Source organism: Echiichthys vipera, assembly GCF_963691815.1.
Source record: "Echiichthys vipera genome assembly, chromosome: 6".
NCBI classification, from domain to species: domain Eukaryota; kingdom Metazoa; phylum Chordata; class Actinopteri; order Perciformes; family Trachinidae; genus Echiichthys; species Echiichthys vipera.
The window spans coordinates 597,992-620,742 of NC_139831.1; the positions used below are offsets into that span (position 1 = coordinate 597,992).

General features: G+C 46.7%; 3 protein-coding genes across 3 annotated transcripts; all 3 read left to right on the forward strand.

The window, feature by feature from the left end:
• Positions 1–3,886: 3,886 nt before the first annotated feature.
• LOC310947921 (nuclear factor 7, ovary-like) lies at positions 3,887–11,553 on the forward strand (the record flags this gene model as incomplete). The annotated part of the gene is made up of 2 exons (XM_083914895.1): positions 3,887–5,269; positions 11,446–11,553. Exons 1-2 carry the CDS (start codon positions 3,899–3,901, stop codon positions 11,551–11,553), a joined length of 1,479 nt encoding a protein of 492 aa, XP_083771021.1. The 5' UTR covers positions 3,887–3,898.
• Positions 11,554–12,911: 1,358 nt separating this feature from the next.
• Positions 12,912–14,352, forward strand: LOC310948201 (nuclear factor 7, ovary-like). The gene has a single exon (XM_083915246.1). The coding sequence runs from the start codon at positions 12,924–12,926 to the stop codon at positions 14,307–14,309; it is 1,386 nt and encodes a 461-aa protein (XP_083771372.1). The 5' UTR covers positions 12,912–12,923; the 3' UTR covers positions 14,310–14,352.
• Positions 14,353–20,838: 6,486 nt separating this feature from the next.
• Positions 20,839–22,386, forward strand: LOC310948194 (nuclear factor 7, ovary-like; the record flags this gene model as incomplete). The annotated part of the gene is made up of 1 exon (XM_083915239.1): positions 20,839–22,386. The coding sequence occupies one exon, from the start codon at positions 20,839–20,841 to the stop codon at positions 22,225–22,227; it is 1,389 nt and encodes a 462-aa protein (XP_083771365.1). The 3' UTR covers positions 22,228–22,386.
• Positions 22,387–22,751: the final 365 nt, after the last annotated feature.

Here is a 22,751-nt window from a genome sequence, read left to right on the forward strand (position 1 = left end):
TTTCTTGGTTGGATTTTAATCCAGCAGTTTGTTTGTTTTCCCTTTTTTTGGTTTTTGGCTTGACTTCAATAAAAAGCTGAGAAATAAAACGGATCATTACGAGTGTTTTGTTTGTATCGACAACAATGTGATGAAGCAAAGCATCACGCTGGGTTTCTGTTCTGCAGGTTTTACTGGCTGCTCCTGTTGAAGTCTGACGTATTTAAATGTCCCGGTCATGAAGTTGGTGAAACCACTGCCTCTGGATCTGTTTACACACGGCTGTATGGGAGCGCTCATATCCATCCATATCTCTTTAATGAGAGGTGTCGGCAGAGACAGAGTCGACAGTGGTAAGAGGCGGTTGCCGCCCACGTGAACGTCCAAGTTCCACACCCTGAGCTTTGGGCAGTAACCACTCAGCAACAGGAGCCACTTTTAAAACACGCTCTTTAAGGGAGGCGGGTGGTTGACTGCTGAAGCTGCACGCTTCACTGCTGCGAAACAGGGAAGAAGTAAACTAAGTGTGGTCATGGTTTGTTTTTGTTTATTTCAAACCGGAGAAAAGGCCGATAAGTCAACGGAGGTATTCGATTTGAAGTCTGCAGCATCGGCACGCCGTTTCATAATGGAGCTAGCATATTTTCACACTTCTCAATGGGCGGGGTCCACACGGTCCTGGAGGGGGGGGTTATTCGGTGCTAGTTTGAAAGAACCGAGGTGGAGTTGGACCTCGCCACTTTCCCGGATCGGCACATGGAGCTCTCTGAGAGTCTGCAGAGTTCACCGTGTGAATAGAAAAGCTCGAGGGTAGCCGAGCTGATAGGGGGGCGGCTAACAGACCTCGCCGTTTCCTGAGGCTGTGAACTTGTGTCTGTTTGTGACTTTTTTTGTGTTATATTCAGTGAATATTTAAGATGCACGTCAGTCTATTTAAAGTTTTTTTGGTTTGTTAGGTTTTAGGACTAGCTGAAACAATCACCTGTTACAAAAAAACCCTGAGATACGAGTGGTGACGATACGTCCATCAAACGGTAGCCAACTTTTAAACACAAGCTATAAACGTATATGTTTTGATGGTGTCGTTCTTTATCTTCCTATCAAGCTCAATAAACTATTGAGTGGTTTTTCTCCCAGTTGTCCGAGACTTCAAAGTCTTCCAGGACACTTGGACCTCTTCAATAAATGCCTCTACCATCATAAGCATACCCCCTGCAAAGATACTAATGCTGTTTAAAACGTTTAATTGAACTTTTCCATGTCATAATTTTCCTGGACCCCCACTTTTCCAGCTTTTCCCGGTGTCACGACTTCTCTCGCTGGTCATTTCAGCTGCTTGGTCTCCATCAGAGCAGCCACGAGTTTATAATCCTCATGTTTCTGTTGGCGGGAGGCGTTGGATTCCTGGAGGGAGGCGATCTCCTGCTTCAAGCGGCGGTGCTCGGCCTCCAGCCCGCCCTTCACCCTTTTCAGGGTGGCGATGATCTTGCTGACGTTCGCCCTGTGCTCGTCCAGCTGGGCTCGATGAGAAGCCCGGCACTTTTCCACCGCCCTCCGAGCTTCATCTTCCGCCTCGCTCAGTTTCTTCTGCAGCGTTTGAGCTTCGGCCCTCTCAGACGCAAGATCTTTCTCCAACTGCTCTGCTTTCGAGCGAGCCTCGAACTCTGCGATCTCTGTATCCAAGAGCTGCACTTTGTGCCAATGAGACATCGTCTGAAGGTTGCTCTCAGCCGATGCACACAGCTGTCGTTCAGCGCGGAGCTGCACTTTCATCTCCTCCACTTCCTGTTGTAAGGCCATGTTCTCTTTCTTTGTCTGCTCCAGTCTGACCTGCAGCTGCTTGGTGTTCATGGTCTGCTGATGATTTGGAGTCTCCATGTTGATGTTTCTCAGCTGGGATTTCAGATCCTCGATTTCCTTCTGTGAGGAGAGAACGTGTTTAGTTTCATCCAGGTGGGTTTTCAGACTAAGATGGGAGAAGATGCCCCCTAAAATCTACTCTCATCCAAAAACTGTATCATAAAGATGGACATATCCATGATGAAGTACCTTAAAGCTCCTTAAAGAAGTGTGATTGTATAGAAGTCAATGAGAAAATGAGCCTAAACTTCTCTCTTGGATTATTCCCTCAGTAAACATTTTCCTAATGAGTTCATGTCTCAGTCTCTAGTTTCAAGTCTTCTTCACTACAGCATGATGTTCATTTAGTCAATGATGGTCCATTTAGAATCAAATAGACCATAAACAGGGGATGCTTTAGGGCGGGGCTACACAGCCACCTGTCAATCAGGACAGAGATTTAGTAATGTGTATCCATGGCAACTGTGGACATTAAAACAGATCAAGTGAACTTGTTTTTGTTTGTTTGTGTTAAAGTCTCAGGACTTTGACCCCCTCACAGTGTGTTTTCACTTTACTGTAACATTTTGGTCACTTTCTAAAAATGTCTTTGGCGATTGGTTGAACTAAAAGACACAAAGGATTCAGCTGTTTAGTTTTGTACTTTGCTAACTGAGCTAGCACTAGTGGGTAACTTAGCTCCACCCTCTCATCTAGATTTGAATACTTGTGGTTTCAAAAAACCAAGATGGGGACATCGTAAAAGCCAAACACGAGTGTAGGGCCACCTCACACGGGGCACCAAGAACCCAAATAATCAAGACAAAGTGTGTGTGTTTGAGTGAGTGGATGGTGCACGCAAGGAGGAATGCATTCCTTTGTTCCTTTTGAACAAAGAAAGCATGTTAACGGGTTGTTTGAACCTTTGCAATCTGAAGTTGCAGTTTAAAGAGTGGTAGTCGGTGTGTACGATGTTTACCCAGTAGTTAACGGGGAGGGGAAGGCACTCACGCCTTTGTACCGATCCCCTGTTTACTCGAGGCGGTTCCACCTGGTGATGTCATCAGTCATAGGTCAGACTTGACCAATGGGAGCTGAAACTGGTCTCTCTGGGTGGTTTTCACAACCAGGTGTGAGATGAGGGGCAACAGTGTTCACTTGGCCGTCCTTTGTCTCGGCAAAGGGCCTTGTGTTCAAAGACAGGCTCTTGGCCTTTCTTTTGTCTTGTTGATCGAGTCGAGGCCTTTCTCTTGATCAAACTGAAAATTCAAGTTAATCCAGAAATGAACAAATCATCTGTGGAGTATCAGTGGAACCTAAGAGGCTTCAGGACAGTATTTCACGAACCGATGGAAGCGTCACGTCGTTTATGATTGGATCAGGAAATATCAGCTGAACATATCGACTGACGAATCCCAGTTTAAAGGTGAAAGGTGACTCCACTGTATCTTTACATAGAAAACACTGGTTTCCTGCTTCATTAATGATCTGAATGTTGAGCACAGCTGCTTTAAACCTCATCAACCATCCACTGAATAGACCGCCGCATGGTCGTGGGATGAAGCAGCCGCAGCCCAGAGTTCAACGTGCTGAACTTCTGCAGGGAACCGTCCGTCGCAAGCTCAAAAATAATCTATTTTGTTCATATGGACTGTTTTTCTTTTCCATCCACATTAATACACATCTGAAACTCACAGTCTTGTGTGAATGACCTACTTACATACAGAGTCAAATGGGGACAACTGCATAAAACTCCACCCATCAGCTGACTCACCAACCAGGAGAACAGGTTGTTTCTCTGCCTCGCTGAGACGACAGCAACACACACACACACACACACACACACACAGACTGAGAGACGGACGATAGATTCACCTTCAGACTAAAACCAGCACTTCCACTGAGAGAGGACGTCTACAGGAGGGAACACTGGGAACACTGGGACACTACCACTCCAACCAGCTGCTGAATCCACAAACTGAACGAGAGTTTTAAAGAACAGAGACTCAAAGTGAACGTAAGTTTCAGGGAACAGGAAGTGGCTGAGCCGTCTGTGTTTGCTGCTTCACTCAGAGACAAAATGGCTTCAAGATCAGAGGCAGATCTCTGCTGTTGCGTCTGTCAGGAAGTCTTTAAAGACCCTGTTGTTCTGTCATGCAGCCACAGCTTCTGCAAAGACTGTGTAAAGAGCTGGTGGAGAGACAAACCTACACAAGAGTGTCCACTTTGTAAGAGAAGATCTTCAAAGAGTGATCCACCTTTAAACTTGTCTTTAAAGAACCTGTGTGAGAGTTTCCTACAGGAGAGAGATCAGAGGTCTTCAGAGGCTCTCTGCAGTCTGCACTCTGAGAGACTCAAACTCTTCTGTCTGGACCATCAGCAGCCGGTGTGTCTCGTCTGCAGAGACTCAGAAAAACACACCGGCCACAGATTCAGACCCATCGATGAAGCTGCACGACAACACAGGAAGGAGCTTCAGGAAACTCTGGAGCCCTTAAAGGAGAAGTTAAAGGTTTTTGAACGAGTTAAAGACGAGTGTGATCGAACAGCCGAACACGTGAAGGTCCAGGCCCGATTCACAGAGACGCAGATTAAGGAGCAGTTTAAGACGCTTCACCAGTTTCTAGAAGAGGAAGAGGAGGCCAGGATGGCTGCACTGAGGGAGGAAGAGGAGCAGAAGAGTCGGAGGATGAAGGAGAAGACGGAGGCTGTGAGCAGAGGGATAGCAGCTCTTTCAGACACAGTCAGAGCCACAGAGGTGGAGCTGAGAGCTGGAGACGTCTCATTCCTGCACAACTACAAGGCTGCAGTGGAGCGAGTCCAGCAGCGCCCCCTGCTGGAGGATCCACAGCTGCTCTCAGGAGCGCTGATAGACGAGGCCAAACACCTGGGCAACCTGACCTTCAACATCTGGAACAAGATGAAGGACATGGTCTCCTACACTCCTGTGGTTCTGGACCCAAACACTTCTAATCCAAACCTCATCCTGTCTGAAGATCTGACCAGAGTGAGACGAGGAGAGAAACAGCAGCTTCCTGATAATCCAGAGAGGTTTGATCGTTACAGGTTTATCCTGGGCTCTGAGGGCTTTGACTCAGGGACTCACAGCTGGGAGGTCGAGGTTGGAGACAGTGAGTACTGGTCAGTGGGAGTGTCAGCAGAGTCTGTTCAGAGGAAGGGAAACATAGAGTTTGGATTATGGACACTAATGTTTTATAAAGGTGAATACGAAACAATCTCCCCATCCGATCCAGACACTGTTCTTGGATTAAAGAAGCGGCTCCAGAGGATCAGAGTGAACCTGGACTGGAAAAGAGGAAAACTGTGGTTCTCTGATCCTGACACCAACACACACATACACACCTTCACACACACTTTCACTGAGAGGCTTTTTCCATTCATTGACACTAATGAAGAAGTGAAGGTTTTACCAGTGAAGGTCTCTGTGAGTGTAAACAACAGAACTAGAAGAAGAAGATCTTGTGCTTGTGGAAGAAAACATGATTGAGAAAGTGAATGACAGGGCGAGGTCACCGTGTACTTGGGACAGAGGCCTGATAAGAACATTCGGTTTAGAAGACAATAGAAGTGTATTTGGGCACGATGACGTCTGGACACAAAGTAGACGCCTCTCAATTAGCACTGAGCTAAAAACCTAGCACATTAAATTAAACTCTGGGTATAACCATAGACGAGCTTAGCATAACTAGCATAGCTAAGGCTAAGCTAATTAGCATTTAGCTAAAAACAAACAAAAAAACAAACAAAACTAGCATATGAAATTAGACTGTGGGTACTGCCATAGCCTAGCTAAACATAACCAATATAGCTAAGGCTAAACTAGCTAGCATTGAAGCTAAATAATTAACGGTTCAATTGATTTCAAATACCACTAAAGACAAGCTTTGCATAACCAAGGTAAGCTAGGCCTAAACTTACTGACAGTACAACATAGAAATAGCATTCACCTCTGCAAAAGTGCTATCAAATATTAGCATTGCCATAATAACTCAGCAACACAACAATGGATTCAGGACCAATTGAGATAACGGGGGCCAAATACCCAGAATACATTAAGGATATCCAAAGATTAGCAAAGAAATGGGCAAAGCGCACGGGAAAAATGCCTGCACCGTGGCCGAAGGAGGGCACATTTAAAGCTGGAGCCTGCGAGGACATGGAGGGACAAATAAAATACTACAAACCAAAAGATGGGAGTAAAAAAAGGAAAGGAAAAAGAGAGCTTGAATTAAAAATGTTGAACTTGTTCAAAACAGAAGGTGAAAGACAGAAAAATTCAGAGAGAACGTGATAAATCCCAGTCAAATGAAAAAAGAGGCGTACAAACAGCAGGCTGGAGGAATCTTCCCCAGCCTAGCTTGCACGGTCAAATTTACTGGACACTTTGACCTGCTCAAGGCACAAACACCAACAACAGTGGCGACACACGGCCCTGTACGCGACTCGCACACCAGGACCCCCGACAGTATGATAACACAGAGACAAGGTGTGAGCGACAACACGGACCAAACTCCAAAAGGAGCTAATTGCCAATTAGGCCTGGTGCCAAAATCCTGCAGCACAGGGAAAAGGACATCCATATTGGACTGCTACAAGGACCTAGATGCAAGCAAAGCAGGACAGTCCTACTGGCTGAACCTGGATACTGCAGTCACTGACCTACACAGAGAATTGAATCGATCCCAAATACAAGACTTGGAGGAAGACATAGATGTATACCATGAAGGAGCACAGGACAGACAGACAAATGGAGAATACCAACAGTGGCCAGAGGTTCCCCAGCCACCAACAATGAGTGAACAAGGGGTATTGGTCACAAGACGGTTTGTTGGTGGCAGGTCGAAGGGAGCACCACGTGGTATCATCTGAACCACTGCACAAAAACGCGAATCAAGGATGAAGGGAACCCAACGGCAGAAGTGGGACATGAGAAATGTGGTAAAACTGACTCTGTGTGTTCAGAGTATGATGACTGTGGAGAGCAGAACCGTGCCGAGCCAGGTACCGACAAGCGAGAGCCCACAGAAAGAAGGAGTCGGAGACGAGGAAGAGGCGATCTAGCCCCAGACGGGGATCCACCAGTCTAAAACAGATGAGTATGATGCAAAACTAAACGCTCTGTGCCACCTGCCAGCATTGTCAGATAGAAATAAATGTACAAACCCATTTGAGCGTCTAACGCAGGAAAGCATAAAAATGCGAAAGAAAAGTCAGAGTCTTGCAACTTTGGGAAGATAAAAATAATACGTCCAGAGCGATTTACAAGGCCAGATCAGAAAGTGTAGTGGGTAGCACTGTCGCCTCACAGCGAGAGGGTTCCTGGTTTGAATCCCGGCTGGGGCCCTTCTGTGTGGAGTTTGCATGTTCTCCCCGTGTCTGCGTGGGTTTTCTCCGGGTTCTCCGGTTTCCTCCCACAGTCCAAAGACGTGCAGGTGTTCGGTTCATTGATGACTCTAAATCACCCGTAGGTGTGAATGGTTGTCTGTCTCTGTTCGTCTCTATGTGTCCTGTGATAGACTGGCGTCCTGTCCATGGTGGACCCCGCCTCACGCCCGATGTTAGCTGGGATCGGCTCCAGCCCCCCGCGACCCCGACCCCGGGATAAGCGGTTGAAGATGAATGAATGAATGAGATCAGAAACATGAGTACATTGTGCATTTGAAAGTGGGGGAGAAAACCTGTGTGGTATAGACGGAGGAGAAGAAGGCAGCTGATGGGGGTTAGATCAGATCAGTGTCAGATCAGCATAATTAAAGGGCAGGAACTGACAATACAAGTTAACAATAGGACCCAAATTATGACCACAAAGCCTTTATGAAAATAACTGGACAAACCCAAATGAGTGCTATACGGGGAGACATAAATGTAGGAAGGGTGACGGACGCAGAGGTACCAGAGAAGTTAGAAGGGACCGAACACCATAGGACAGAGGTGGTAACAGGAGGGAGATTAAGGTTCGGCAGAAAGAAGAGAGGCGACCATTTCAGAAATCCTCAAAGATGAAAGCAGGCAAGTTATGTGCAATTGTCGTGGAAAGTTTCTGCTCTTGGTGAAGAATGAAATAACGAATTCTTGCCGGCTGACAAAGTTTTATTTTCTTTGCAAAGAAAAGGTCAATCAACATGCGAGCGGTTGGAAATGAAGAAAGACCGTGAGCATCAGGAAACTTGAACATGTATACCTGAGGGAAAGCCCGACCCCTTGAATGTGTATTACATCCTTTGACCCCCTCTTCAAGGTGTCTTTTCACACTCTTGTTTCTCACAGGTATCAGCCCAGACATCCTGTAGTACGATCAAGAGGTCTGATCAACACAGTTCAGAATGCAAAAGGGTTTGAATTCATCATGAGACAGTGAGCGGTTGGCTGTCTCCGAAACTTGAAATGCAATTACAAGGTTTAGACGTTAAAATACACAAATGGGTAGCAAAGAAAAAGAGATATCTGATATCTTGGGGGGAAAGAAGCGTGAGGAGGCTTCTCAAGGAAAAAGGAATATTCACATTTACCAGTACAATGTGCGGGGATGTCAGATAAGTTAGGAGCGTCAGTGTGGGACTATGGGGCAGTAAAATGCGTGCCGCTAGTGTGAGAGGCGTTGTGTTGATGGATCATGGAAGTAAATAATGAAAGACACGAGTGAGAAGAAGTCTAATGGAGGACAGGGAAGCGTATTTGGATGTTAGAGGACGAGAAATTCCATACGAGTTTAAGGCCGAGATGAGATTAAAGCTATGAACCAATCAAAGAAGCTGCGGGCTGAAATAACTAAAACTGCTGGCAGAGACGCACGTGAGTGGAGAGGACTAGAAGCAATAGCCGGAGCGTGGGGAGCGTTACGTGTAAAAGCTATTGCGATCATTTCCATAGTGTTAATTATTGTAGCATCCCTACGCTGTTGCATCATACCCATACTGCAAAGGTGGATCCAGGGAATGTTGTATAAGCGGGCAGTGGAAGACACAAGACTACAAATGGCTCAACTGGAGTTGGTCAACTGAAGCACTACCCAGGGCAGATGAACTCTGGAATCTCTACATGGTTTCTGATTCTTTCTTTCTCTCTGTCGGAGCAGGAAGGAGGATGTTGAAATGGACACAAACCAACTGAGAGAGAGCTCATCAGGACTGTGCCATGAGACGTCCTCTCACGCTGAAATATTGCACCACTGAATCTTGGTATTGGCGGAGTCGGCGACTTCCAGGACTGATGATGGGCGATGTTTATGACCGGTGGTGTAGTGTTTAGCACTGTCGCCTCAGAAGGTTACAGGTTCGCATCCCGGCCTGGGCCTTTCTGTGCGGAGTTTGCATGTTCTCCCCGTGTCTACGTGGGTTTCCTCCCACAGTCCAAAGACGTGCAGGTGTTATGGTTAATTGATGACTCTAAAATAGCCCGTAGGTGTGAATGGTTGTCTCTCTCTGTACGTCTCTACCCCGCCTCACCCCCGATGTCAGCTGGGATCGGCTCCAGCCCCCCACGACCCCGACAGGGACAAGAGGCTGAAGATGAATGAATGATGAATGAAGAATGTTCATGTATTTCATATGTGTATGCTGTCCAATATTAGAGTGTAAGTCGCATTATAAAGGTTACATCATAATCATACACTAGAGAAGAGTTACAGGCTTTATGGTAATAAGACAATCAAGGTAAATCACATATAGTGACTTCAGGAGGGAGATGGTGTGGTGGGTGTAAACACACACACAGATTAGATGGTGATAATCACCAGATCACATAGTTGAGAGTCAGGAAAGTCAGTCATTATACTCAGTTAGATTAAGATTCATTTTTATTCTAATCAAAACATGATTTAACACAACTGCACAACGCAGGCCAGCGCTAATCCACAGTTGCTCAGGTTTACACTACATTTATAACTTAGTTGATAGCTTTACAGGTAATAACACTATATCATGATTGCAGTTATAATTTACAGTGTTACAGTTTAATCATTTACAGTTTTTTATAGTTTCATTTACAAATGTTTTATCACTGGTTACTTTGCATCACATGCTAAAAGATTAACGTGAGGAAATCAATGCAGCCGTTGCTCGCGCCCGGCGCAGTCGCCCGTTATCTATGTGTGTCAAAACAGAGGCCATGGGGACGATGCGGGACTTTTCTACTCCACTGAATGAAGAGATGATCAAGAATGATGACATGATGACGAAATGAAGGCCGGAGGTTTTTCACCTGCATGAGCCGCGGATGGTGAATTGATTTCTAACCATAACACTTTAATGAGGGTTAAAACCCTCACAGGAGGGATATGTGGAAGAAACATGACTGAGAAAGTGAATAACAGGCCGAGGTCACCGTGTACTGGGGACATAGTATTTGGGCATGATGACGTGTGGACACCAAGTAGACGCCACTGATGGTAAATGTACTGAGTGTTTATTGGAAAGACCTGATGGGGCGTGCAAACGTTGTCAGCACACGAACATCGGTATAAGACGGGAAGTTCTGTTAAGAGACACTTTGGTATTGTTGATCTTGGAACTCGGAGATGAGTTTGTTAATACTTGAGTCAATAAATTCCCCTTGATTGCTGTGAGACCTCTCTGCTGACTCCTTCTTGTAGATCTTTCTGTTTTTATAACATTGTTCTACCATAAACTCGGAGTAGAGCCGCTGCTCCTTTGTGTTGAAAGGAGCCAGTTGAGGTGGTTCAGGATCATCTGGTAAGGATGAACCCTGGGCGCCTCCCTAGGGAGGTGTTCTAGGCACGTCCAGCTGGGAGGAGGCCTCGGGGAAGACCCAGGACCAGGTGGAGAGATTAGATCTCCACACTGGCCTGGGTACGCCTCAGGATCCCCCAGTTAGAGCTGGTTAATGTGGCCCAGGAAAGGGAAGTTTGGGGTCCCTGCTGGAGCTGCTGCGCCTGCGATCTGATCCAGGACAAGAGGCTGAAGATGAGATTTGTTTGTTTTCTAACACTTTCAAACACTTGAACTCAAACTAAGTGATGGAGGCAGCGTTGGAGCAAACTCCTGTGATCCAGATGTCCTGTCCCCACAGTTTGGACAAGCTGAAGAGGACGAAGCCGGTTAGGACCACATCATACCCCCTTCCTGCGTTATGGCCGCCCTCACCTGGGAGATAGAGACTACGGTGAGGGAAGCGTAACGCACTGACCCTGACCCCGGCGGTGGTCCACTGGGGCGTCTGTTTGTTCCCGCCAGTGTTCGCTCCCAGGTACTCCAGTGGGGGCATTCCTCTTGACCTCCCTGCCATCCCGCAGTTACAGGGACCCTCTCTCTCCTTCACCGTCACTTCTGGTGGAGAACCATGACTAAGGATACCTGGGAGTTTGTCCAGGTCTGCACTGAGGCAAGGCCTCTCATCGTCATCTAGCAGGCCTTCTCCGTCCTCTTCCCGGGGTCCCCAGTTCACTTCCCCCAGGAGTCAGAGATTGGCTCCTACATACAGACCGGGTCAGAAGGTCTGGTTTAATTCCCTTGACATTCCCCTGAATGTCACCTCCAAGACGCTCTCTCCCTGTTTCGTTGGTCCCTTCGAGGTCGAGGCGGTCATCAATCCTAGTGCCGTCCGTCTCAAGCTCCCTGCATCTCTACGGATCCATTCCATGTCTCCCAGTTGAAGCCTGTGACCCAACACACTGCGCCCGCCTACCGTCGCCCATTCACCCCCCCGACCGTGGATGGCCACCCAGCGTTCACGGTCAGCTCTATCCTGGACGTGTGACACAAAGGGCGTGGCTTCCAGTACCTGGTCCACTGGGAAGGATATGGCCCTGATGAGGGGGGGGGGGGGGTACTGTCAGGTTTCCATTCCTGGCAGTCCTCCCCTCCTTCCTTTTGTGCTTGTGTTTGTGTGCTTGTGCTCCCTCTGCCTGTTTTTCCATGCATGTGTCTTCCCTTCTGTGGTGTTTGTCTGGAGCTGGAAGGCGTGGCCCTGCACAGCTGTTGCTGATTCCCCTATCAACGCCTGCAGCTTAAAGAGCCGGATGTGGGACATACTCGGTGCCAGACTGTTTTCGCATTTACGTGGTACCGTGTCTTTGGTCCCTTTTGCTCATGCTTGTTTAATCGCTTGATGTATTTTTCGTTTCTAATTGTTTCCTTTTGTTTTAGTTTCCCGTGAACCTGTTCCCCTGTCTAGATCCCCGCCTGTTTTCCTACCACCCGTTCGTGTTGTTTTTCCCCGTAATCACCTCGTTGTTGTTTCTTCCGGTGATGTCATCAGTCATAGGTCAGACTTGACCAATGGGAGCTGAAACTGGTCTCTCTGAGTGGTTTTCACACCAAGGTGTGAGACGCGGGGGAACAGTGTTCACCTGGCCGTCCTTTGTCTCGGCAAAGGGCGTTGTGTTCAAAGACAGGCTCTTGGCCTTTCTTTTGTCTTGTTGATCGAGTCGAGGCCTTTCTCTTGATCAAACTGAAAATTCGATTGGTGAACGCGCAAGTGAGGAAATGACTGGGACTACCCAAATGCCTCAGCACCACAGGCCTGTATGGTAATGGGCCCCTTTCACTGCCAATATCAAGCCTGGTGGAGGAGTACAAATGTGCTAAAACAAGGATTAATCTCAACAACGATCGAAGGTCAGTGACGCTTTTCTAGACTCGAAAACTGATTCAACATCCAAGTTCAACAGTTTTCTACAGAACTCTACAGATTCTTTTTTTAATATTGACTGTTTTACTTTTCCATCCACATTAATACACATCTGACACTCACAGTCTAGTGTGAATGACCTACTTACATACAGAGTCAAATGGGGACAACTGCATAAAACTCCACCCATCAGCTGACTCACCAAGCAGGAAACAGGTTGTTACTCTGCCTCGCTGAGACGACAGCAACACACACACACACACACACACTGAGAGACGGACGATAGATTCACCTTCAGACTAAAACCAGCACTTCCACTGAGAGAGGACGTCTACAGGAGGGAACACTGGGAACACTGGGACACTACCACTCCAACCAGCTGCTGAATCCACAAACTGAACAAGAGTTTTAAAGAACAGAGACTCAAAGTGAACGTAAGTGTCAGGGAACAGGAAGTGGCTGAGCCGTCTGTGTTTGCTGCTTCACTCAGAGACAAAATGGCTTCAAGATCAGAGGAAGATCTCTGCTGTTCTGTCTGTCATGAAGTCTTTAAAGACCCTGTTGTTCTGTCATGCAGCCACAGCTTCTGTAGAGACTGTGTAAAGAGCTGGTGGAGAGGCAAACCAACACAAGAGTGTCCAGTTTGTAAGAGAAGATCTTCAAAGGATCCACCTTTAAGCTTGTGTTTAAAGAACCTGTGTGAGAGTTTCCTACAGGAGAGAGATCAGAGGTCTTCAGAGGCTCTCTGCAGTCTGCACTCTGAGAAACTCAAACTCTTCTGTCTGGACCATCAGCAGCCGGTGTGTGTCGTCTGCAGAGACTCAGAAAAACACACCGGCCACAGATTCAGACCCATCGATGAAGCTGCACGACAACACAGGAAGGAGCTTCAGGAAACTCTGGAGCCCGTAAAGGAGAAGTTAAAGGTTTTTGAACGAGTTAAAGACGAGTGTGATCGAACAGCCGAACACGTGAAGGTCCAGGCCCGACGCACAGAGACGCAGGTTAAGGAGCAGTTTAAGAAGCTTCACCAGTTTCTAGAAGAGGAAGAGGAGGCCAGGATGGCTGCACTGAGGGAGGAAGAGGAGCAGAAGAGTCGGAGGATGAAGGAGGAGACGGAGGCTGTGAGCAGAGAGATCGCAGCTCTTTCAGACACAGTCAGAGCCACAGAGGAGGAGCTGAGAGCTGAAGACGTCTCATTCCTGCACAGCTACAAGGCTGCAGTGGAGCGAGTCCAGCAGCGCCCCCTGCTGGAGGATCCACAGCTGCTCTCAGGAGCTCTGATAGACGAGGCCAAACACCTGGGCAACCTGACCTTCAACATCTGGAACAAGATGAAGGACGTGGTCTCCTACACTCCTGTGGTTCTGGACCCAAACACTGCTCATCCAGACCTCATCCTGTCTGAAGATCTGACCAGTGTGAGACGAGGAGAGGAACAGCAGCTTCCTGAGAATCCAGAGAGGATTGATTCTTACAGGTGTGTCCTGGGCTCTGAGGGCTTTGACTCAGGGACTCACAGCTGGGAGGTCGAGGTTGGAGACAGTGAGTACTGGGAACTGGGAGTGTTATCAGAGTCTGTCCAGAGGAAGGGAGACATACTGTCTGGATCATGGACACTAATGTTTTATAAAGGTGAATACGAAGCAATCTCCCCATCAGGTCCAAACACTGTTCTTGGATTAAATAAGCGGTTCCAGAGGATCAGAGTGAACCTGGACTGGAACGGAGGAAAACTGTGGTTCTCTGATCCTGACACCAACACACACATACACACCTTCACACACACTTTCACTGAGAGACTGTTTCCATTCATTCACACTGATGAAGAAGTGAAGGTTTTACCAGTGAAGGTCTCTGTGAGTGTAGAACAACAGAACTAGAAGAAGAAGATCTTGTGACCATGTTGTCCTGACGGCGACGATGACGACGATGATGATGATGATGACGGTGATGACGACGGTGATGACGACGACGATGATGATGATGATGATGGCGATGGTGATGACGACGGTGATGACGACGACGATGATGATGATGACCATGATGATGACGACGATGATGATGATGATGGCGACGACGACGATGATGACGATGATGATGACGACGACGATGATGTTGATGACGAAGACGACGACGATGACGACGATGGCGATGACGACGATGATGACGATGATGATGACGACGACGATGACGACGACGGTGACGACGACGGTGACGACGACGGTGACGACGACGGTGACAACGACGGTGACGACGACGATGATGATGATGACGACGACGTTGACGACGACGGCGATGACAACGACGACGATGGCGATGAGGACGATGATGATGATGACGACGTTGACGACGACGGCGATGACGATGACGATGATGAGAATGACGATGATGACGATGATGACGATGATGACGATGACGATGACGACGATGATGAGAATGACGATGATGACGACGTTGACGACGACGGCGATGACGATGACGATGATGAGAATGACGATGATGACGATGACGATGATGAGAATGACGATGATGACGATGACGATGATGACGATGATGATGATGACGACGAAGATGATGACGACGATGATGACGATGATGACGATGATGACGATGATGATGATGACGACGAAGATGATGACGACGATGACGACGATGACGACGATGATGGTGATGATGATGGTGATGGTGATGACGACGATGGTGACAACGACGCTGACGATGATGATGATGATGGTGATGATGATGATGATGATGATGATGATGATGGTGATGATGGTGATGATGGTGATGGTGATGATGGTGATGATGATGGTGATGATGACGGTGATGCTGATGGTGATGATGGTGATGGTGATGGTGATGATGATGATGATGATGGTGATGGTGATGATGATGATGATGATGATGGTGATGATGGTGATGATGGTGATGATGATGATGATGGTGATGGTGATGATGATGATGATGATGATGGTGATGGTGATGATGGTGATGATGGTGATGATGATGGTGATGGTGATGATGATGGTGATGGTGATGGTGATGATGATGGTGATGATGGTGATGGTGATGATGATGGTGATGATGGTGATGATGATGATGATGATGGTGATGATGATGGTGATGGTGATGATGATGATGATGATGATGATGATGGTGATGATGATGATGATGATGGTGATGATGATGATGATGATGATGACGATGACGACGTCAAAGATGTTGAAAGGAAACATTCTAAACTTCCAAAAATCAAACTTTAAGTTGTTTTCGTTCACGTCAAAGTCGATTCTTCAGACCTTTTGTCGACTTCATGAAAAACCAACAAGCTTTAAGCTCGGAGTGATAGAAGTGTTGAGACTAGTTCAACACACATTGGACTGTTTGAGTTTTATTCATTAACAAATGACTAAAACTATAAATGTGTCTTAAAAGATCAGTTTGGTTAGTTGTATATTGCTTCATAAGATGCTACCATTAGCACATTAGCATTCAGTGCAAACTTCAGCTGCTGTGTTTTAGCTCCACTAGTGGTAAAAAAGTATATATTTGTTTTTTTTTAAATGTAAACCTCATGCGGTTGCTATTGTTGCTAACAGTGACTAAGCAAAAATCTTCTGTGTGTCCGTTTTAAAGTCGGGGACAACTTGGACTTGGTTAGCTGACAGGCTAACGTTTCTGAGGAGCTAACTGATCGTGTCGTAGCTATCCGGTAACAGTATGGCACTAGCTGGGAAACATATCTCATGACGTTAGCTTATCAGTTAGCTAAACACCAACAGATAGCTCTTGTTTGCATTTAACACTCCAGCAGAGAAACTGTGCTAATGTTAAAGCTTCCGCCATTTTGGGACTTTTTAGCGGTTTGCTCAAAAGTCATCGATGTTGTAACGGTTAGCGACGGAGCAGCGATGCTAATTTGTTTAGGCCTCGTGAATTTAGGTCATAAATGTTTTAAATGCTGGTGAAATGTTTGACACGTCCATAAACAGTCACACAACGATGATCACTGTGTGCGTCCTGCCTTTGAAAAGCCTGATCACTGTCAGACTGTGTTACTCTTTAAAGATGTGAAACATAGGACCATGTTGTCTTTATCTTTCTTGGAGTTATGGGTTTATATTGCCAACAAAAACAACATTTATCAGTGTTTTGACGACTGGTTTTCTTTATGCACGAGCACTTTGACCAGTGTTTTACCAGGAGTCTGTATGAGAGAGATTCTTCCTGCTTTGTTGTGTTTTCGGCTTCTTACGTGTAAAAACTTCTTCCATCTTTTCTTGGTTGGATTTTAATCCAGCAGTTTGTTTGTTTTCCCTTTTTTTGGTTTTTGGCTTGACTTCAATAAAAAGCTGAGAAATAAAACGGATCATTACGAGTGTTTTGTTTGTATCAATTCAATTAAATTAAATTTTATTTATAGTGTCAAATCATAACCAAAGTGATCTCAGGACACTTTACAGAGTAGGTAAAGACCCAATAATTCCCCCGTAGAGTACGGTGGAGACGAAAACCTTCACTATAACAGACAGGAACGTGCACACAGGACCACGGCAGCAGGCACCACCACCATCAGCAGAGACCTGCACACAGGACCACGGCAGCAGGCACCACCACCATCAGCAGAGACCTGCACACAGGACCACTGCAGCAGGCACCACCACCATCAGCAGAGACCTGAGAGAAGACAAAACACAAACAGCTCCGGGGAAGAAGCTGAATTAGTAACGTGCACTGATGAGACATGAATGATTCAGACAGAGAGGAGAGAAGCTCAGAGGATCAGGAACAGGATGATCCCCCGGCAGACTCGGCCTATAGCAGCATCATTAAGCAGAATAAAGTCTTATCGTATCGACAACAATGTGATGAAGCAAAGCATCACGCTGGGTTTCTGTTCTGCAGGTTTTACTGGCTGCTCCTGTTGAAGTCTGACGTATTTAAATGTCCCGGTCATGAAGTCGGTGAAACAACTCCCTCTGGATCTGTTTACACACGGCTGTATGGGAGCGCTCATATCCATCCATATCTCTTTAATGAGAGGTGTCGGCAGAGACAGAGTCCACAGTGGAACGAGGCGGTTGCCGCCCACGTGAACGTCCAAGTTCCCCACCCTGAGCTTTGGGCAGTAACCACTCAGCAACAGGAGCCACTTTTAAAACACGCTCTTTAAGGGAGGCGGGTGGTTGACTGCTGAAGCTGCACGCTTCACTGCTGCAAAACAGGGAAGAAGTAAACTAAGTGTGGTCATGGTTTGTTTTTGTTTATTTCAAATCGGAGAAAAGGCCGATAAGTCAACGGAGGTATTCGATTTGAAGTCGGCAGCATCGGCACGCATCGGCACGACCTTGCCACTTTCACGGATCGGCACAGGGAGCTCTCTGAGAGTCTGCAGAGTTCACCGTGTGATTAGAAAAGCTCGAGGGTAGCCGAGCTGATAGGGGGGCGGCTAACAGACCTCGCCGTTTCCTGAGGCTGTGAACTTGTGTCTGTTTGTGACTTTTTTTGTGTTATATTCAGTGAATATTTATGATGCACGTCAGTCTATTTACTGTCTTTTTCGTTTGTTAAGTTTTAGGACTAGCTGAAATAATCACCTGTTACAAAAAAACCCTGAGATACGAGTGGTGACGATACGTCCATCAAACGCTGGCCAACTTTTAAACAAAAGCTATAAACATTTATGTTTTGATGGTGTCGTTCTTTAGCTTCCTATCAAGCTCAATAAACTATTGAGTGGTTTTTCTCCCATTTGTCCGAGACTTCAAAGTCTTCCAGGACACTTGGACCTCTTCAATAAGTGCCTCTACCATCATTAGCATACCCCCCGCAAAGATACTAATGCTGTTTAAAACGTTTAATTGAACTTTTCCTTGTCCTCTTTTTCCTGGACCCCCACTTTTCCAGCTTTTCCCGGTGTCACGACTTCTCGCGCTGGTCATTTCAGCTGCTTGGTCTCCATCAGAGCAGCCACGAGTTTATAATCCTCATGTTTCTGTTGGCGGGAGGCGTTGGATTCCTGGAGGGAGGCGATCTCCTGCTTCAAGCGGCGGTGCTCGGCCTCCAGCCCGCCCTTCACCCTTTTCAGGGTGGCGATGATCTTGTTGACGTTCGCCCTGTGCTCGTCCAGCTGGGCTCGATGAGAAGCCCGGCACCTTTCCACCGCCCTCCGAGCTTCATCCTCCGTCTCGCTGAGTTTCTTCTGCAGCGTTTGAGCTTCGGCCCTCTCAGACGCAAGATCTTTCTCCAGCTGCTCTGCTTTCGAGCGAGCCTCGAACTCTGCGATCTCTGTATCCAAGAGCTGCACTTTGTGCCAATGAGACATCGTCTGAAGGTTGCTCTCAGCCGATGCACACAGCTGTCGTTCAGTGCGGAGCTGCCCTTTCATCTCCTCCACTTCCTGTTGTAAGGCCATGTTCTCTTTCTTTGTCTGCTCCAGTCTGACCTGCAGCTGCTTGGTGTTCATGGTCTGCTGATGATTTGGAGTCTCCATGTTGATGTTTCTCAGCTGGGATTTCAGATCCTCGATTTCCTTCTGTGAGGAGAGAACGTGTTTAGTTTCATCCAGGTGGGTTTTCAGACTAAGATGGGAGAAGATGCCCCCTAAAATCTACTCTCATCCAAAAACTGTATCATAAAGATGGACATATCCATGATGAAGTACCTTTCAAGTCTTCTTCACTACAGCATGATGTTCATTTAGTCAGTGATGGTCCATTTAGAGTCAAATAGACCATAAACAGGGGAGGCTTTGGGGCGGGGCTACACAGCCACCTGTCAACCAGGACAGAGATTTAGTAATGTGTATCCACGGCAACTGTGGACATTAAAACATATCAAGTGAACTTGTTTTTGTTTGTTGTTTGTGTTAAAGTCTCAGGACTTTGACCCCCTCACAGTATGTTTTCACTTTTCTGTAACATTTTGGTCACTTTCTAAAAATGTCTTTAGCGATTGGTTGAACTAAAAGACACAAAGGATTCAGCTGTTTAGTTTTGTACTTTGCTAACTGAGCTAGCACTAGTGGCTAACTTAGCTCCACCCTCTCATCTAGATTTGAATACTTGTGGCTCCAAAAAACCAAGATGGGGACATCGTAAAAGCCAAACACCAGTGTAGAGCCACCTCACACGGGGCACCAAGAACCCAAATAATCAAGACAAAGTGTGTGTGTTTGAGTGAGTGGATGGTGCATGCAAGGAGGAATGCATTCCTTTGTTCCTTTTGAACAAAGAAAGCATGTTAACGGGTTGTTTGAATCTTTGCAATCTGAAGTTGCAGTTTAAAGAGTGGTAGTCGGTTTGTACGATGTGAACCCAGTAGTTAACGGGGAGAGGAAGGCACTTACGCCTTTGTACCGATCCCCTGTTTACTCGAGGTGGTTCAACCTGGTGATGTCATCAGTCATAGGTCAGACTTGACCAATGGGAGCTGAAACTGGTCTCTCTGGGTGGTTTTCACACCCAGGTGTGAGATGAGGGGCAACAGTGTTCACCTGGCCGTCCTTTGTCTCGGCAAAGGGCCTTGTGTTCAAAGACAGGCTCTTGGCCTTTCTTTTTTCTTGTTGATCGAGTCGAGGCCTTTCTCTTGATCAAACTGAAAATTCAAGTTAATCCAGAAATGAACAAATCATCTGTGGAGTATCAGTGGAACGTAAGAGGCTCCAGGACAGTATTTCACGAACCGATGGTAGCGTCACGTCGATTATGATTGGATCAGGAAATATCAGCTGAACATATCGACTGACGAATCCCAGTTTAAAGGTGAAAGGTGACTCCACTGTATCTTTACATAGAAAACACTGGTTTCCTGCCTCATTAAGGATCTGAATGTTGAGCACAGCTGCTTTAAACCTCATCAACCATCCACTGAATAGACCGCCGCATGGTCGGGGGATGAAGCAGCCGCAGCCCAGAGTTCAACGTGCTGAACTTCTGCAGGGAACCGTCCGTCGTAAGCTCAAAAATAATCTATTTTGTTCATATGGACTGTTTTAATTTTCCATCCACATTAATACACATCTGAAACTCACAGTCTTGTGTGAATGACCTACTTACATACAGAGTCAAATGGGGACAACTGCATAAAACTCCACCCATCAGCTGACTCACCAACCAGGAGAACAGGTTGTTACTCTGCCTCGCTGAGACGACAGCAACACACACACACACACACAGACCCTGAGAGACGGACGATAGATTCACCTTCAGACTAAAACCAGCCCTTCCACTGAGAGAGGACGTCTACAGGAGGGAACACTGGGAACACTGGGACACTACCACTCCAACCAGCTGCTGAATCCACAAACTGAACGAGAGTTTTAAAGAACAGAGACTCAAAGTGAACGTAAGTTTCAGGGAACAGGGAGTGGCTGAGCCGTCTGTGTTTGCTGCTTCACTCAGAGACAAAATGGCTTCAAGATTAGAGGCAGATCTCTGCTGTTCTGTCTGTCATGAAGTCTTTAAAGACCCTGTTGTTCTGTCATGCAGCCACAGCTTCTGTAGAGACTGTGTGCAGAGCTGGTGGAGAGACAAACCAACACGAGAGTGTCCACTTTGTAAGAGAAGACCTTCAAAGAGTGATCCACCTTTGAACTTGTCTTTAAAGAACCTGTGTGAGAGTTTCCTACAGGAGGGAGATCAAAGGTCTTCAGAGGCTCTCTGCAGTCTGCACTCTGAGAAACTCAAACTCTTCTGTCTGGACCATCAGCAGCCGGTGTGTGTCGTCTGCAGAGACTCAGAAAAACACACCGGACACAGATTCAGACCCATCGATGAAGCTGCACAACAACACAGGAAGGAGCTTCAGGAAACTCTGGAGCCCGTAAAGGGGAAGTTAAAGGTTTTTGAACGAGTTAAAGACGAGTGTGATCGAACAGCAGAACACATGAAGGTCCAGGCCCGACGCACAGAGACGCAGATTAAGGAGCAGTTTAAGAAGCTTCACCAGTTTCTAGAAGAGGAAGAGGAGGCCAGGATGGCTGCACTGAGGGAGGAAGAGGAGCAGAAGAGTCGGAGGATGAAGGAGAAGACGGAGGCTGTGAGCAGAGAGATAGCAGCTCTTTCAGACACAGTCAGAGCCACAGAGGAGGAGCTGAGAGCTGGAGACGTCTCAGTCCTGCACAACTACAAGGCTGCAGTGGAGCGAGTCCAGCAGTGCCCCCTGCTGGAGGATCCACAGCTGCTCTCAGGAGCTCTGATAGACGAGGCCAAACACCTGGGCAACCTGACCTTCAACATCTGGAACAAGATGAAGGACATGGTCTCCTACACTCCTGTGGTTCTGGACCCAAACACTTCTAATCCAAACCTCATCCTGTCTGAAGATCTGACCAGAGTGAGACTAGGAGAGGAACAGCAGCTTCCTGAGAATCCAGAGAGGATGTGTTTTCACAGGTGTGTCCTGGGCTCTGAGGGCTTTGACTCAGGGACTCACAGCTGGGAGGTCGAGGTTGGAGACAGTGAGTACTGGTCACTGGGAGTGTCAGCAGAGTCCGTTCAGAGGAAGGGAGACATAGAGTTTGGATTATGGACACTAATGTTTTATAAAGGTGAATACGAAGCAATCTCCCCATCAGATCCAGACACTGTTCTTGGATTAAAGAAGCGGTTCCGGAGGATCAGAGTGAACCTGGACTGGAACGGAGGAAAACTGTCGTTCTCTGATCCTGACACCAACACACACATACACACCTTCACACACACTTTCACTGAGAGGCTTTTTCCATTCATTGGCACTAATGAAGAAGTGAAGGTTTTACCAGTGAAGGTCTCTGTGAGTGTAGAACAACAGAACTAGAAGAAGAAGATCTTGTGCTTGTGGAAGAAAACATGATTGAGAAAGTGAATGACAGGGCGAGGTCACCGTGTACTTGGGACAGAGGCCTGAGAAGAACATTCGGTTTAGAAGACAATAGAACTGTATTTGGGCACGATGACGTCTGGACACAAAGTAGACGCCACTAAATTAGCATTGAGCTAAAAACCTAGCACATTAAATTAAACTTTGGGTATAACCATAGACGAGCTTAGCATAACTAGCATAGCTAAGGCTAAGCTAATTAGCATAAAAACAAACAAAACTAGCATATGAAATTAGACTGTGGGTACTGCCATAGCCTAGCTAAACATAACCAATATAGCTAAGGCTAAACTAGCTAGCATTGAAGCTAAATAATTAACGGTTCAATTGATTTCAAATACCACTAAAGACAAGCTTTGCATAACCAAGGTAAGCTAGGCCTAAACTTACTGACGGTACAACATAGAAATAGCATTCACCTCTGCAAAAGTGCTATCAAATATTAGCATTGCCATAATAAC